A 17,769-nucleotide genomic window follows, 5' to 3' on the forward strand; every position below is an offset into this window, starting at 1 on the left:
TATAATACCTTATATGGATTGATGGTGCAACTACCGGGGTTTTTCCACTGTCTTATTAAGGGTGTCTAGGACCCAGAAATTTTCCATCAAGATCTGATTGATTAATTCTGATCAGATGACCATCCCAACCAATGGCTACATGAGTTGAGGATAACCTCCCCTGTTGCATAAGTCTTTAACTGGATCGCACACACGCAACACGTGGCAGTCTACCTTGATCAAACGGTCTATTAAGACCAGGCCGTCCATTTTTGTCCGGCAATAGATTCTGACCATTAGAACGTGAGAGAGCTTAAGTCCTGTGTGTGCTATGCTTTCTTAAGGTTTTAGTCTTCTAGTATAATATTACTTGTCGCCAAGTGATTCATGAAGCTATAGCAGTGTTGTGTGACCTGTGGCTATTTTTATACAGTGTTGAAATCTGTGATAGTGTTTTTTCTTACGCTTTGTAAGTTGGGTTTTGATATTTTATAAATTAAATATTTTATCTAGTTTAAACCTTGTGTTCTGCCACAACTGTGTTCGCTTATTAAAGGTTGTATGCAGATTGGATGAGTTGTTAACTTCAATAGTATCACTAGTTTTCCCTAGACATCGAGATCGAGCCCTAGTGTGTTGTTGAGTTAGTGTTCATCCATTTAGGCTTTAAGTCATTTGCATATAACCCCGAAAAAAGAATCCGGGGACGTTCACCATCTATCTGGCTGATAGATAGGTAAACGTTACAACCCCCACTCCACTCCGCGCCTCAAAACATCATTTCTAGTAAATCACTTGTCAGCTAGTTATGTAAAGTCGAAACAATATTTACTCGTATATTAAATTACCTGTTTAAAAAACTCAGTAATTTACAATAATAATAATCAGTGGTGGCATATTTAATTAGCTAATAAATATGTTTAAAAATATTTAGTAGTTTTGAATAAAGCACAAATACAATCTTTTAATTTTAAAATATTGAAATAATATTGATATCTGTTTTGTTTTTATTAACAGTTGTCACTTACTGTTTGACGCCAAGAACAACTAATGTAAGTATTATTTTTGTATCTGTGGTATTTAAATAATAAAACTATTTGATTGCCAATACCAACGATACCATTCACTCCCCCCCCCCCCCATAGCACTGGGCAATAGACTGTTTGGACATATACTTTGGACACACACGTTTAAAAAACGAAATACTATTAATGTTGACGAGAACACAATTTATCCACACGAAGGTAGGGTAGATGTAGGCAATTCGTACAGTGTTCAATTAGTACAACCTTCATTTCGCTTAATCCGACCCATAGAAAATTAAAAGAGTACAATGAAATTACTCTAGATGATGAAATATATTTGCTGACAAAAATATTGGAATTAAAGGTAAAAGAGAAGCGGCTAGTCAGCTTTTGTTTTGTATCTGTTTGACGTAATGTTAGACTGACTTTCTTGCTGTGCTGTGCTGTAGATAATACATACATATAATCATCTTGTTAAAACTTACCATGATGCTAAAATGTAAAATAACAATCTCCTAACACCAGATATATATTTTTTTCTTGTAAAATTGTACTTTGTAAAGCTTTTATTAATTTTGTATTCACGCATTTTTGTATTGTATACCTAGTTTTTGCATCTTTAGTCGTGCAAAGATGGTGCTTCGGTCATAATAAAGAAATGATCTGACACAGTGAAAAGTTAGCTTTTCAGTTCGGAAAGAAAAAAATGTTTCACATAACTATCATAAAAAAGAATAATATTTAGCAAAGATTGGTCAATTCTTTCGGTTTTATAAAAAAAAAATTCCCTGCATTGAATTAACGGTTGGCGGAAACTACATTCATTAGTAGAACCTCACACTTCAAAATCTCTTTATAGCTTTCCTAGCTATACGATGGGTTTTCTGCTATATTCTGTAAAATATGTAATTGAGCAAAAGATATATTATGTGTAAACATTTGAACCTGAGTAGGTTATATTTAATTCAACAACTATGTCTAGTGATCGAAACTTATTGCGACCAGTAAGGTTCTACAATGACGTATAGCTTTATATATATTTAACAATTTAATGTTAATCATCTGATCATTATACCCCATAGTAATTTTTTTCTTTACGGACCTCTGTGCTTGTAATCAGTGCGGTTTTGTAAATGTTTAATAACTGTGCTCTTATTTTTAATAATTTCACATTAAAACAATGCTTTTTGGATCTAGTTTACATAATTGCTTCAAAATGAAGATACACTGTTTCCGACGTGTTTGTTAAAATTTAATTATTTTACCTTAGGGGGAAAAAAATTACCTTCCCTCATTATATTAATGTTAATGAACCACTATACTCACAAGATTATTTTTGTCTAAGTGAATGTTACTCGATAGTTAGTGAGTGATCTTATATGTATTTGATTATCTAGCGAGCACTGAACACATGTAAGATGTGTGAGTCGTAAAGGTCAAAGGCTAGAACTAAACGATGCATTTTTTGACAATAAGAAAGATGTGATTCATCGGCGGAATCTTAATTTATTTTCATCGCAGCAATAACAAATATATTGATAGCAACTGTTGTTCAAATGTTTAGCAAACACAATACATAAGAATAAGAGTTTCTTTCAGGCACCTCTCCAGAGAGTGGCACATCCCTTTCATTCCGGTTAAAATAGAAAAAAAAACATGCTATCTATTGAAAATATATGATTTAACCATTGTCTGCCTCTGGACATTTTAGGCGCGCCCCCACCCCGTAAGTTTCAAGTGCTCACCTCCACCTCTCGTAGATAAATGTCTGAAAGAAACCCTGATAAGAATAATTTTTGTCTAGTTATTTAAATAATATTTTTTGTTCTTGTAAACATGAATTTTTCTTATAAATAATCAACGGAGGTAAAATGTGTTGGTTTACAACCTTAACTTATTTATTGCTTAATGTGTGTTTTTATAAACAAATAGCAGAAACTTTGAAAAAATATTATAAGAGCGGTTCATCAATGCGTTACAAATCCTATATTCTTAGTCGTTTGACCTTATTTTCTAAAACTGAGTTTTTTAAATTTTAAACATTTCTTGAATCATATTTGTCGGGGCAGTGGTTAGCCTCTGCTACCGCCCAACATGTCGCAGGGCCTGCTGTATGAAAGCCTTGAGGGTGCGTTAATCACACTCCATCATGGTGAGGTAGAACACACTTCGGCGACCGCACAGGTGTCAAGGACGTAGCACGGCGCTTTCTTGAGCTCCCGGTTACACTGCAGCCGGGGCGCCGCGTAGGGCCACTGGCTTGGTTAATCATCTCAACTTACATGTTTTTGTCTTTTAAAAACTTTGATTTTTTCTAAAAATATTGTCTGAGCTCAAGTGTGTTCTACCTCATTATTTCGGTGAGTGATTAATGTACACTCAAGGTTTTCATGCGGTAGTGTAGGAAAACCCGTGTCCCGATATTTATGATCCAAGCGCAGGCATTGTTTACATTTAAATAACTCACTTTTAGAAAACAAGGTCAACAGTCTAAGAATATAGGATTGGTAACGCATGGATGAAACCCTTCTTATATATTTAGTCAGACTTTATTCTATTCCCGCGGCAACGCTGCGGGGACGGGTACGCTAGTATATATATATATATATATATATATATATATATATATATATATATATATATATATATATATATATATATATATATATATATATATATGTGTGTGTGTGTGTGTGTGTGTTACGGTCAAAGCCCGAAGTCGGCCAAAGCTAGGATTGGCCGGCCAATCCGCGCATTGGCCAATATCGCCTCCCATAGGTCGGTCAAAGTCCGAAACTTTGCTTGATTTCGACCTTTGGTAGCCAAACGCCGAAATCAAGAGCTATTTCAAACTTTGAAATAGCTCTTGATTTCGGCGTTTGGCTAGCCAGTCCGCGGACTGGCCATGGTGGACCGGCCAAAGTCATAATTGGAAAATCATCTGGCTAGGGACGACCGGCCAAAGCCCGAATTAGAAGATCATGAGCAGATTTTGTTTTTAATTATGCCGTAAGGATCATGAAATTAAGTCTTTATTGATTATTAATTAAAGTAAATGACAGAAACATTCAAATTTTTTATTGTACTATAGTCTTAATCTATCAATATCATCATTTGTTACAACAAGTTGAACTTTTATGGCATTTAGAATTACATAGCAGCTTGTTATTTTTACACTTGCAGCGATTTGTTGTGCACTTATTTGTTCAATTGCAGCGAGTGTAGCCTTGGCCCCCGGTCAATGATTGTGAAGATGCGATGGTTCGTAGTGATTTCTCCTCAGTGCCAACTGACAACAATAAGAGCAGTTTTTCGTGAAGAGTTGAAAACTCACTTCTAGCATACAGTTGTTCCGTTCCTAATTTGTAGAAACCGCCCTCGACGCTCATGACAACTGCAATCATGCTTCGGGGATCACCGTGACCTCTGTCAACATCTGGAAAACGGATGCGTACATTGTCACCCACTTCACCATCTTTAAATTTTGTAATTGATGTTTTAAGCATCTTAGCACCTTGAGTTTGAAAGCCAGTATGAGCTGCTGATCTGTGTTCCATGATGTCTTGTTTGTTGTGACACAATCTGCAGGTAATGTTCCCTTATACCCTTCGTCTGCTTCATTGGGTATTCCACAGGATCCACAAGAATGAGCTGCACTACAATGTTTTTCACAAACTATATATAATCTGTTGGCCACATTATTGTCACTCAACTGGTCTGGACGTTCCGCCACGGCAGCAGATGTGTTAACTGAGGATGTCATTGCATTTATGGCAACCTCCATTTCTTGTTCAATGTTTTCAAAATCTTTCTCAAAAACTATTTTATCGAGAGCCCATATATGGAAACTAACATGGATTTACATTTTTTTTCTTTTGACAGCCATCTGCTATGTCTGTCTCATGGTCTGACGGCCCTTTTGATCCATGTCGCATTGCATATAGAATGCTAAACAAACAATAGCTAAACAATACGTTAATATCAATGAAAATCACCCAGAATAATGAAAATGCAATCACAACTTAGTCTAGATAGAACATTGGCCAGGACATCCCGGCCAGTGCGCGCATTGGCCGGCCAATGTACAAAATACGCTGTCAAGTTTAAGCGCTTCGGACTTTGGCCAGCATGTCCCGGCCAGTGCTCGCATTGGCCGGCCAATGTACGAAATACGATCTTAGTGCTCAGTTCTTCGGGCTTTGGCCAAGAGAGCCGGCCAATGCGCGGATTGGCGGGCCAATCCGCGCTTTGGCCGCACTTCGGGCTTTGACCGTAACATATATATATATATATATATATATATATATATATATATATATATATATATATATATATATATATATATTCGACTCTATTGTAAAGTAGTATTCGAGCTAAGAACAATTATGTTGCTAATTATTGTCAAATTATGTTATTTCTGTAGTTAATTTAAGTATAAAAAATAATAGCAATATTAACTAAGCAAAAAAGTAAGTAAACAGCATGTTCAGAAGAAAATGTAAGTAACAAGTAGTTAATGTAAAAATTGATATTTTAAATAAGTGTTTTGGGGAAAGCCGCCTGTGGAATTTAAATTTATTTTACGAGAATTACAAAAACAATTTTGTTCCTCTGTGTCTCTTTTTTAAAATTTTCACACTGAAGCGAAACAAGGGTATGCAGCTCGTAAAAAATATTACACTGCTTGAAATTGGCAATCTATTTTTATTTGCAATCGACTACATAACAAATTACAAAACTTGAATCAAAGAGTTTTTTAAGCTAAGTTAAGCTTTCTATCATACGAGCCGACCCACAGCGTATTATACGCCGCTATTTAGTTGTTTTATTTTCTACTTTTCAGTAATTCATAATTTGTGAATTCGACAGTAACAATGCTGCCACTGAAAATATTTGCTTTAAAACACTATCAGATGGTCGTTAAGGACGATAACCCCTCCTTTCCCACAACCCCTACCCCCTCCCCAAAAGTTTGAAAGCAAACTCCTCTTAGTTACCTCCCCTAAGTTTAAAATCGTTTCAAACTACACTATCTGCCCCTAATAGCCGTCACTAAACCCATGAAGGGGTGGGGGTGATAGGGAGCTCGCTTACAGCTTGTTTTCTATCGTCTCCAAGAAGAGAATTTTATTGATAGATATAAAGGAATGCATGTGAGTGTGTTTTTGTTTGCCTGCATTATTACACCTTTCACCCGATCGTCATGAAACTTTGGGAAGCTGTTGAGATTACTCCTAGGGAGGTATCTGCAGTATGCAATTTGGCGCCCTAGGCTTTCCTGTGAGTGCGATGGCTTACGTTTGTTTTGAGCAGTGCGATAGACTCTGCATATGATGATGTATTAGAGTCGTTCGCTAAACATAATCATGTGCCTAAGCCGACTCCCCGGCAGGGTGCTATTTGTGCCCCGGGTTTTTCTTTGAGCGCTATGGCACATACGTTCGTTTTAAACAGCGCGGATGAGATGGCTGCGTTATAATCGTTGACTAAATTGAATCAGGCGCTTTAGCCGGCGCCCTAGTAGGGTGCAATTTTGGCGCCCCGGGCTATCTTGTAAGCGCTATGACACCTACGTTTGTTTTAGACAGTGCGATAGAATATGGATACAATGGGGCATTGTAGTCGTTCACTAAACTAAAACGCCCCAGTATATGTGCTTTTGCTCCCAGGACAGAGCACTATGGTTCCTACGTTCGTTTTAAACAGTGTTATAGACTATGGATGAGATTGGGGTATTGTAGTCGTTAAGTAAATTTCATCAGGCACTGTGCGATTAGGTGCCCTGGGCTATCCATTGAGTACTATGGCGCCTACGTTAGTTTTAAGAAGCATCATCCAATATTGACGGGCATTGTTTACAATTAAATATAAATATTTCAATTTAAATATTTCATTTAAATATTTAACTCAGTTTTAGAAAACAATTGGAGGGAACGCTCTTTTATATTAAACTGCAAAAACCTAGATTAACTAACATTTTTATATTAACATATGTATTTACATATGTATTTATATGTTTAATGGGTTCTACTTTTTTCATCATCAGAGAGACAAAGAATCAGAGACAAAAGAACTAAAGATAATCATATGGACACAGACTGAAATCACGCGGGAAAGCAGGCAGGCAGAAAAATAAATAAAAGCTTATTAAAATTTGGTACATGGAACATGAATGTAACGCGTTCCCAGCTGTCAAAGATAATATCTTGCGAGACGACTTTAAGCAATTCTTTTGGATTAACGTGTACACTTGCGTCACACTCCAATGACTATATTTTGTGGCATTAAATAAAGTCTTGTGCAGTGTTTTCTGCGTCTCCTTTACAGTGTTGTGGACGATAGCTGCAGTTTTCTTATATTAATAATCTTAATCTTACAGACAGCTCAAATTATCAAATTCAAAATTAAACTGAAATCTTATCGATTACTTTTTCAGAAGTTTAGGTTGAAATTGACATTTTGTTATGCTAAAATGACATTTACTCAATGATCAATTAAAAAAATAAATAATTGTAATTTGTTGTAATTTGTTGTAATACATAGGATAAAATGTTAATCGAAATGTTTACTATATATTTTAACAACCGTTAGATTTTTAAAAATAATAATCTGATGAGCATGTTTTATTGTTTTTAGAATAAATTAGTGAATTTTATTTGCATATGTGAAGTTAATCATTTTGTGTATATGTGTTTAAGTATGAGTGTTCGAATATGCACAAGCTAATGTGTTTGTTATAATTTTCGCTAATTCCTACATATTAAAAAGGAGAAAATAAAACTTAAGTAAAATAATTGCTATAAGTAATAAGCTTTATGCACTAAAAGTTATAGTAGAAAATTATTTAATACATTTAGAGAAAGCTTTTTTTTTAAAAATAGAAAACGTTTTTGTCTGTTTGAAAATGAACTTTAAAATAGGCTGTTGTATTCGGATTTAAACTGGTATGTTGTAGTGATAACAGGTATCGGCATGTTACATTTTTCTCCCAGTCTTTGCCAGGGAATGGGTAGTTGCAACTTGTAAGAACATGTTATTTTAAATTCTAATACGTCAATAACTCGGTCTGACACGTATACCAAACCAACCAAGCATGTAAAAATAAGTGTAGTTCAAACAATAGCAAGGAGACGGTAGGGTCTAGCTGTACAATCCATGCTTGATAGCACACATCAAGGTGGCAAGGAAAAGCCCCGGATGTAGCTGCTGATCCGAATCTTTATTGTGTTGTTTCCTGCATGACTTATTTTTTATGATTGAATTTCTTAGGCTTGTATAACACAAGAAAAATATAAGGTATCCAGAACATAGGAGTAAATTTTGTGCTGCATATTGCAAAACTTCATGAACTTATTTGCACAAACTATGTTGAAGACTTGAAGAAATCTAGTAACGTTATTTTTGTTTTAAAGTGTTCGATAGTCTTTGCCATCTAATGTGTGTGGTTGTACCTTACTAGTTTAATGTTTTTTGGCAACTTTAGAGAATTCCATTTGCTAGCTTTTGAGCTTTTATTTCTTAAACACTTTTAATACAAAAATAAATATTACTCCTTTCCATTATTGCAATGTAAATTATTCAATTATAGTTAATATTTTTCATTTGTTTCAATTACTTTAAAATGTATTACACTTTTTAAATAAGATTGTAAAAAAGGCAATTCAACAATAAAATCCTGGATGTTTAGAGAAAAAAAATAACATAGGCCTTATAATATGATTTAGAATATAGAACATGCACCTACCAACTACCTACGAAATGGAATATATCTTCCACAAGTGAGAGCCCATGCTTTTATATTTAATCATACCAGCATATATAGCTCTATTTATTTTTTACCTCTTAGTGCATATTTCATTTGTAATTTTTTTGTGATTTGTGAATATAATAAAATCTGTTTTCCTTTACATTTTTTCAAGCTTTTATTTAACTTCTTTCACCTGTCTGTCGTATGTCTAGATCAATACGGGAAAATAAAATTTGGGGCACTTCTAACTGACAGATTCATTTCAAAGTTTACACGTGGGTCAAGACATGAAGAAAAAAAAAATATGAAATTAAATTTGACTTAACTAGATGCCTATTTATATTTTTATGAATTAATTAAAATTTTCTCAGAATAGTAAGCAGCATTGTACTACTCTTTCCGCACTATTATCCACGCATTTTCATATTGATTTGGAGCGCAGTAGTTTTTAGTCATGTAACTCTGTTGTAAATAAAAATTATAAAGTACTGAAAAGAATTGCATAAAAAACGTTTTAATAACAAGCTTTTATTCTTAATACACTTAAATGAGAAAATAAACGATTCTCTTTAAATATATAAAAATACTCTACTATTTAAATTAATATAAAGAAAACTGTGAGTGGCTTCCTAAATATTAGTAAAGGTATCTTTATATTTATTTAAATAGCAGAGTATTCGAATAAACGTAAAGAAAATCATTTATTTTCTTCTTTTTAGTGCATTATTGCACAAAAGCTTGTTATTAAACGTTTTTAGGCAATTTTCAAATATTTTTTTGTCGTTCGTGTAAAAAGAAGTTGATACTACAGCAGACACACACAAACACACACATTGACAGACAGACAGGCAGACATACACACACACACACACACACACACATATATATATATATATATATATATATATATATATATATATATATATATATATATATATATATATATATACTGAGTAAGCTAAACAAAAGCCTTTATAAAACAAATATTTTAAAAAAGGATTACTTCCCTTGCAACGTTTTATCTTGCACAAATAAAATTATACAAAGGAATATATAAAGTTTAACGGTTCGATATATTGTTATAATAGTGTTTCTTAATATTATTTTCTCTCTGTGAATGCAAGTTGGTGTTTTGATAAAGTTTGAGAAATGTTTTTGTGCACTCGTTGCTTTTCCCCTTTCTCTCCCTCTCCCCCCCCCCCCCCCCCATCCTAACCTTACCAAAGATTCTATAAAAGCTTCTTGATATAATTCTAACAGAGGCCAAACTAACTGTACAATTACATGAGTAGATGAAAAATAGTCTTTCAAAATTCGAATTGGATTAACCCAGACGTCTAGTGACCTACTTTGTTACATTTTTCAAAACTGTCTTGCGACATACCCTGGAAAACCCTAGTAGGAAATGGGTCATATATTATGTGGCGGTAAAATAAGTTATACATCTTGCGAAATACTGAAAACAAACTGCACCGGAAGTTAAGTGTAACACTAGTGACCTTTTAATTCGTTGTTTACTACTTGTATCTTTTCTCAGTCCTACATACTCCGGATGCTCATTTCGTATCTACTAATACTCTGCGTCAAGTTTGAAAGAAAAAGACGTTTCAAACTGTTTTAGTGATTGTTATTGTCACAGAAGCCGAGACTGTTAACCTTTTGAAACACTTACTAAAATTATTTGGAGAAAACGTGTCTACATTAATTATTTTAGAAAACATGATATTTTCCAAAACCGCAACAGTTTTAATCATCATCTATCTCAGAATAACATGTAAGTATACTTAAATATATGCATTGTTTCGTTATATGTTTTATTTTATTTCGTATTTAATCATATTTTACAGCGAACAAACATATCGAATAATACATTCAATGTATACTATCATCAGCTGTTAATCTGTGTGTGCCCGCTGAGGAGGGAACTGAATATGTTCTCACCACCACAGTCCTAAATATACAAGGCCATTCACAATGGAACTGGTCACGTAATGAAGAGGTCGTAGGTTCATGTGATAGCAACTCGCAAACCTGTAACACTTACTCACAAGACTTTAAGATCACAGTTGAATACTTAAACAACAATCGTTTCAAGAGTAAACTCGAGATTTACAATGTTACCAGAGTTTCACCTCTGTTTGCTGAGAGTGTCTGGAGATTTATGGACGCCCGAAACACGGAACTATTTCTGTGCGATTTAAAAGTTTACTGTAAGTTTTTGAAATTTCAAAGCACTTTTCTTTATGAAACTAATAGTAGGGTAACATGGCAAAATTTATTGAAATGAGGACGAGAGGAAACAGGTCTTTATCGAGTGAAACATCGTCTATATGAAACATTGCATTTCTTACACTGTATTAAGAATGTGAAGAATCTTTGTTTTCTTACAGCTCGATGGACACAGCCAGTTTGCTCACTAGTCATTGGGGCCGACGGGTTAAACATGACATGTTCGTTGGCAAAAATTTACCCCTCCAGTAGCTGCCATCGAGAGTTATTCATAGACGAGGTATTTAAAAACTGATTAGTTTGTACCGTAACATTTATGAGATTTTCTAGATAAGATCAATTGTCACACACACACACGCACACACACACACACACACACATATATATATATATATATATATATATATATATATATATATATATATATATATATATATATATATATATATATATATATATATATATATATATAATTATATATATATATATATGTACATATATAAATATATACATGTACCTATATATATATATATATATATATATATATATATATATATATATACATATATATAATTATATATATATATATATATGTACATATATAATTATATATATATATATATATATATATGTACATATATAAATATATACATGTATCTATATATATATATGGGACGGAGTGGTCTAGCGGTAGAGAGCTGGACTGCTAACCCGTAAGTCTCGAGTTCGAATCCGGGTTAAAGTCAGTAGACCGTCCCTGAGTCCACCCAACTCTGATGATTACCTAACTCACGTTAGGGAAAGTAAAGGCGGCTGGGCATAGTGCTGACCACACTATCTCTTCATATGCCGAGGTCACAGAAACAAGTGAACTCTACTTTACTTGCCCCATAGACCGTCAGGTTTGAAAGGGAAACTGTACTTATATATATATATATATATATATATATATATATATATATATATATATATATATATATATATATACTAGCCGTCACAGCCAGGCCAAGCACTGGCCTCTGTGTAGTGTAAAAATACCTATCAGTAAAGGACCATAACTTATGTGTTTATTAAGCAGCATATACCCGACATGGACGTATGATAAAAGAACACATAGCCCTAATACCAACTCTAACTTTAAACTTAACACTAACCACAACCAACAAAACAAAAACCCAAAAAGAAACGCAAACATAACGCAGACACAAACCCAAAGACAAAGATAAACACAAAAAAGCAAACAAAAACACAAAAGCAAACATGAACACAAAAGAAAACAAAAAACGCAAACATAAAAACAATCAAAACACAAACACAAATATATAATCTTACAGTAGCAAAGCAGTACTCTCCAATTGATTACAACTCTGTTATATCCTGTATCCTATACATATCTTCATGTGTTCAAGTATTGTCTTAATAACCATGCATATAAATATAGGTTGAAAACTATAACCTTGATCGACTGGTAGTGTACAATGAAGCTATTGCACATACGATGCCAGTATACTACAACTCATGGTGCAGTTTGTTCATCTCTGTAGACAGGTTAAGGAGAGGTGTTTATATTACTAGACTCTTCATGAAACCAAACTTCGCTAACTCTTATTTTCACCAAAGTTTGGTGCATCAAACTACTTATAAGACGTTAATAGGTAAGTACATATCTAAGAATTTATGGGTGTTTTAATGTAAGAGTAAATCATTTAACCATATTTTTGTTATATTAATATGGTTTTATAATTTTAAAAGTATGTTTTTGATAATTTGTATTATGAAAGACGTCTCTGAAAGAATTAGGCTTTAAGCACACATTCTTAACAGAAACCAAAGTTATAAAATAATTAAAATTTAGTATATGAAACGTATTTCAAAAGTTTTAAATATTATGTCTATTATATTATAAAAATACTCATTAATTAAGAACTTATTTTAAGAAAATTAAATTAGCAACCATTATTCTATGTGCCGTGGTCACATAATTTCCCTAGGTCAATTAAACGCCTGTTCTAATCACTGTTACGTGAATATAAAAAACAAGTCGCTAAATTAGAAATATTTAAATTTACTACGCTATCGTTACTGATTCTATTTCTCTCTCTCTCTCTCTCTCTCTCCCTCTCTCCCTCTCTCTCTCTCTCTCTCTCTATCTATCTATCTATCTCTTCCTGCTAGCTTATATAATTCTCTTACCAACGTCTAAAATAATTTGGAATCTACATCTATGTTTAACATTTAAAAATATGGAATATTCAACTTCTCAACTTTGTAAATACTAAGGGAAACTACTCTAGCGTATTGGATATAAATAGTTTGACCTGATTTACCTTTTCGCGTGGCACAGTAACTCAGTTATAGAGCAATCAATTGCTAAAGTGATATACATATGTGTATTTTTACTAATAATGTAATTTCTTTTTTGTTTTATTTAAAAAGATAACCCTTTGGTGTACACCGAAGTCAACTACACAGTACAAAACAGCGGGGTGTTTATGTTGAATTGTGCTTGTAAGTTCGCGGCTTCTAGTGGAGAAATTAACTCTACAATAAGATGGTACCACAGGCGATCAAATGGAATACAGTCCATAAACTCGTCAGTGATATCTGTTGATATGGAGGAGAATGTTGAAGGTAATGTTGGAACTTTAACTTAAACTTGAGACTTGATATAACTAACTGGTAACAAGATGTTTACAGAAGAAAAATAAATGAACGTCAAGCAAGGCTTGCGACATGTTGCTTCTGTACTGATTGCGAGATGAATCTAAAAATATGTTATGTATTATATATTTGTTATCAGTTTAAGCATCTACGTGCAGTTTTCTCCTAATATTTATTAATTCAAACACACAACTTAATGGATTTTTTAAAAAAATATATATACTTTTAAATAATGGTTATATTTTATAACGATTCATTTTTTTGGAAACTTTAGTACAATGTATACATTTGATTTTGGAAACAGAATGTAAAAATAAAGATTGTTAAATTCGTGTTTGAAACGAGTTTCTTCATTTTACCGAAAACAGAATATACATTATTCAATAGAAAAAAAAGGCCCAATGGTGAGTTTAACGATTGGTAATTCATGTTTCTTAATAACGAGCACTAGGAAGAAAAATGTGGGCTGAAAGGTGTGGATGGGGGGGGGGGGGGGGGCAATCCTCAGAAGATGGAGTTGAAGCAATAGCGAAAAGGCAGAAATAATTTAAAAGATGAGCTGCCTAGAGTTAAATTATCCGTTAATTAAAAAAAGTTCCTTACAATTTAGTTTAAGCAAATTACTTTGATGTATTCATATATCTTTCAATTATTTCAACAACAGCAATCATAATATAGTCTGTATGTAATCTCTATAGCAGAATATTTGTGTTTTAGATTATTATTGTCAAGCCATCAATGTGATAGGAATGCAAAGTTCTGAAACACAATGCAAAACATCTCACAAATGTAAGTTTAAAATTAGCTGTGTTAGTGTAAGTTATTTTCTTAACACGGTTTACATTTTAAATGTGTTCACAAAACGGGCTATCAATTTATAACATTTTTTTTTCATATACCAGCACCTCATTGTAATATTTCATTATTGCATTTTTTTACAATTTTTTTTAAAAACCATTTTACGCAATATTAGAGGTCAAAACAAAAAGAAGATATTCAGTAAAGTTTGCTAGTATACTCTAAAACGGAAGACAGCTAGAGATTCGGAATGTTTATGTAACAGTTAAATGTAGATGAATGTATGTTTCGAGTGTGTATCTTAAAAAGGCGATATGAATATAAAATGTAGGATGGGTGTGCGCATGCGCTAAGGAAAGGAAGCAGAGAGAGGTAGTTAGAGCGCGAGGGGATGACGAAACTGAAGTCGTTGTTCTAGTAGTGTAGCTGCTATATTATCTGATATCAATAAAAGACTGTATAAACACCAATAATGTGGTTTGTATTTGCCTTTAGTTTGTGCCATGGACCCAGTCAAAGAAAGGGCTGTGACAGTTTATTAATACATTTTTCTTAAACTTTTACTACAGCGCACAGGAGCTCAAAAAGTTAACGCAAAAATTGATATGATTCGTAAATCCATTATTTTATCAACTTTAACTCATAGATATATTTTTCTACATGTAAGAAAGAATTAACTTAAATAGCTGTATCTGCTCAGTACAATTTTTCAGGTTTATATGGGAAATAAGGGGGGGGGGGACGGGTGAGGGAGTTCCTCCAACCACTTGGTCGAAAAAAAGATACTTTATAGAGAAATTCGTTTGCTTAAACCAGTGTTTTCCAACTCCCCCTCACCCCTCTAATCCACCGGAAATATTGTTACGCTTAAATTTTCCCCACAGAAAATGTTTTGAAAGAAACCCTTCTGTTCATGATTGCTTATAAACATACCAAACCATCATAGCAATGCACTCATCAACGATGTTGATCTAAAACTCGAATTATTTTACTTTCAGATAATACAACAGCTTGCCCAAAATTTTCGAAGTATCAAAATATTTCCAAGGAGCTGGGAGAAACAGCATCTTTTGAGTTTTGCCTGCCAACTGTTTTTAAAATAACAGAAGTATACATAGACGATTACTTGTTTTTGATAAACAAGACCAAAGGCAACATACATATCCGTTTAACCGAGGACAAAAATGTCCAGAGTTTAACAATTGTGGTCAGTAACTTGACCAAGCACGATTTTAAACGTTACGTCGTCCAGATGAAATTCATCTCTAGTTCTGGAGTTACGACGTCATTTACAATTAGTAAAGGTAATAGAAGACAGCAGCGCATAGTTTCAAAACCTATACATACATGTATATATATATATATATATATATATATATATATATATATATATATATATATATATATATATATAGGGGTCCATGTGAGGGGGTTATAACCCCCCTAACACCCCCCCCCCTTGCCTACGCCACTGACCAAGACCACAAGTTCAACAGACCATTTCGCTAACACCCCCACTCCCACCAGTCAGGTGAGCTGTCTACAATCGTAGTGACTGCTATTAGGGGCAGATCATTTAGTTTTTAAACGATTTGAAACTAAGGGGAGATAACATGTTGTTTGCTCTTTTCATTGTAGCCTGTAAACTATTGTCACAGAGCGCTGCTTTCACGGAGGCGGGGTGGGGGGAGGATGAGTGGAAATTTAGGGTGAGGATAATCGCCCTTCACTAGCTAGTGATAGTGTTTTAAAGAAAAATATTTTCAGTCGCAGCATTGGTAGTGTCGAATTCACAAAATATGAATTTCTGAAAAATAGGAATTTAACTAAATCGCGACGTATGCTACGTCGAGGGTCAGCTCGTATATATAAAACTACATAATGTTAGAATGTTCCTAGTATACACTAATGCCTTAGGAACAAATCATTTGGATAATGCGAGAATTTTACGTGGTGCCTTCAATTCACTTAATTAAGGAAATAACTTTTTGTTTAACTTTGTTAATATTAAATTAAATTAGATTACTTATGACTCACCCTCTTTCGACATTTATATCCTGTTCATTCCTTAATCTTCAATTATAGATTGAAATCGCTCTTATTAAGAGTAAATAAATATATATCAAAACTTGATTTTTACTGATCGACTAAGTAAAAAAAAACAACATACATTTGAATGTGCTCCTAACATTTAATCTTTTTTTTCCTACAATAACAGACTACAGCACTCAAGCTGGTGGCCACAATTCACTATTATTGCAAACTGTGGGATCTGTTAGTCTTGTTGTAGTACTGATACTTTCAATTATGATATTAATTTATTGTGTAAAAGGTATTGTATTGCAACTACATATACATATAAGTATATATATATATATATATATATATATATATATATATATATATATATATATATATATATATATATATATATATATATATATATGGATGGATGGATGGATGGATGGATGGATGGATGGATGGGTGGGTGGGTGGGTGGGTGGGTGGGTGGATGGATGGATGGATGGATGGATGGATGGATGGATGGATGGATGGATGGATGGATGGATGGATGGGTGGGTGGGTGGGTATGGGTATAGGTATGGGTATGGGTATAGATAATTATATACATAAATGCTTTTCTAATGTTGTAAAAAACTGCTTATATATCTTCACATTTTATATTTTTAGCTAAAGGGCGCACTTGTCTGACTATGACACGGGCTGGTGTCAAACAGCCACACATATATTCTGTGCCATCTGACAGTCATCTCTACATGGCGGCCCAAAGTACTGACACACGGAAGGACGAATCAGACAGCGAAAGCTACATCGACATCGATGGTAAAGAACCCGATCTCGATTACAACAGATACAATTACTATATAGTAGAGACTAGAGATGGATCACCGATTAAAACAATACGAGATAACAATAACATATCGATACCAGACTACGAGTACGTTCCTCTCAGGAGTTCACAAACTTTACATGAAGAATATACTGGAACACTGGACTCTTATTCCCTTCACAGTGAATAGATTTTTATTTATTTCGAGAAATAAGTTTGTACATGATTTTTATTGTTGTAAATAGCAATTAAACTTACAAAATCTACAATATAACTATGTAGTTTAGTTATTAACAGTGTGAAAAAAAAAATCAACATACACATACACTTTTCATTCTCTCATTTCTAAAGTAAAATTTGTATTTGTTGTTAAAATTAATACCTATTGGATTTTACAACAGCTAATTTAGAAAGAAAAATGGATTCAGACTGAGTGCCGAATACGTCCCTGTCCAGACCGCACTGGTGGCATCTGACTC

General features: G+C 33.6%; 1 protein-coding gene across 1 annotated transcript; it reads left to right on the top strand.

Annotated features, from left to right (window-relative positions):
* The first annotated feature begins 10,246 nt into the window (after window positions 1-10,246).
* On the top strand, window positions 10,247-17,483 carry LOC131930099 (uncharacterized). The gene is made up of 9 exons (XM_059286462.1): window positions 10,247-10,525; window positions 10,644-10,961; window positions 11,142-11,260; window positions 12,422-12,635; window positions 13,417-13,611; window positions 14,359-14,430; window positions 15,438-15,743; window positions 16,658-16,771; window positions 17,131-17,483. The coding sequence occupies exons 1-9, from the start codon at window positions 10,471-10,473 to the stop codon at window positions 17,478-17,480; spliced, it is 1,743 nt and encodes a 580-aa protein (XP_059142445.1). The 5' UTR covers window positions 10,247-10,470; the 3' UTR covers window positions 17,481-17,483.
* The last annotated feature ends 286 nt before the right edge of the window (window positions 17,484-17,769 follow it).

The sequence above is a fragment of the Physella acuta genome, unplaced genomic scaffold, assembly GCF_028476545.2.
Source record: "Physella acuta isolate Inbredline_101_S28 unplaced genomic scaffold, ASM2847654v3 ptg000097l, whole genome shotgun sequence".
In the NCBI taxonomy this organism is placed as follows: Eukaryota; Metazoa; Mollusca; class Gastropoda; family Physidae; genus Physella; species Physella acuta.

Excerpts from the sequence above, each read along its gene's own strand:
- LOC131930099 (XM_059286462.1), top strand. The coding sequence starts at position 10,471 with ATGATATTTTCCAAAACCGCAACAGTTTTAATCATCATCTATCTCAGA. Across the intron at positions 12,636-13,416 it reads TACTTATAAGACGTTAATAG|ATAACCCTTTGGTGTACACC; the intron begins GTAAGTACATAT and ends TTATTTAAAAAG. Across the intron at positions 16,772-17,130 it reads ATTAATTTATTGTGTAAAAG|CTAAAGGGCGCACTTGTCTG; the intron begins GTATTGTATTGC and ends TTATATTTTTAG.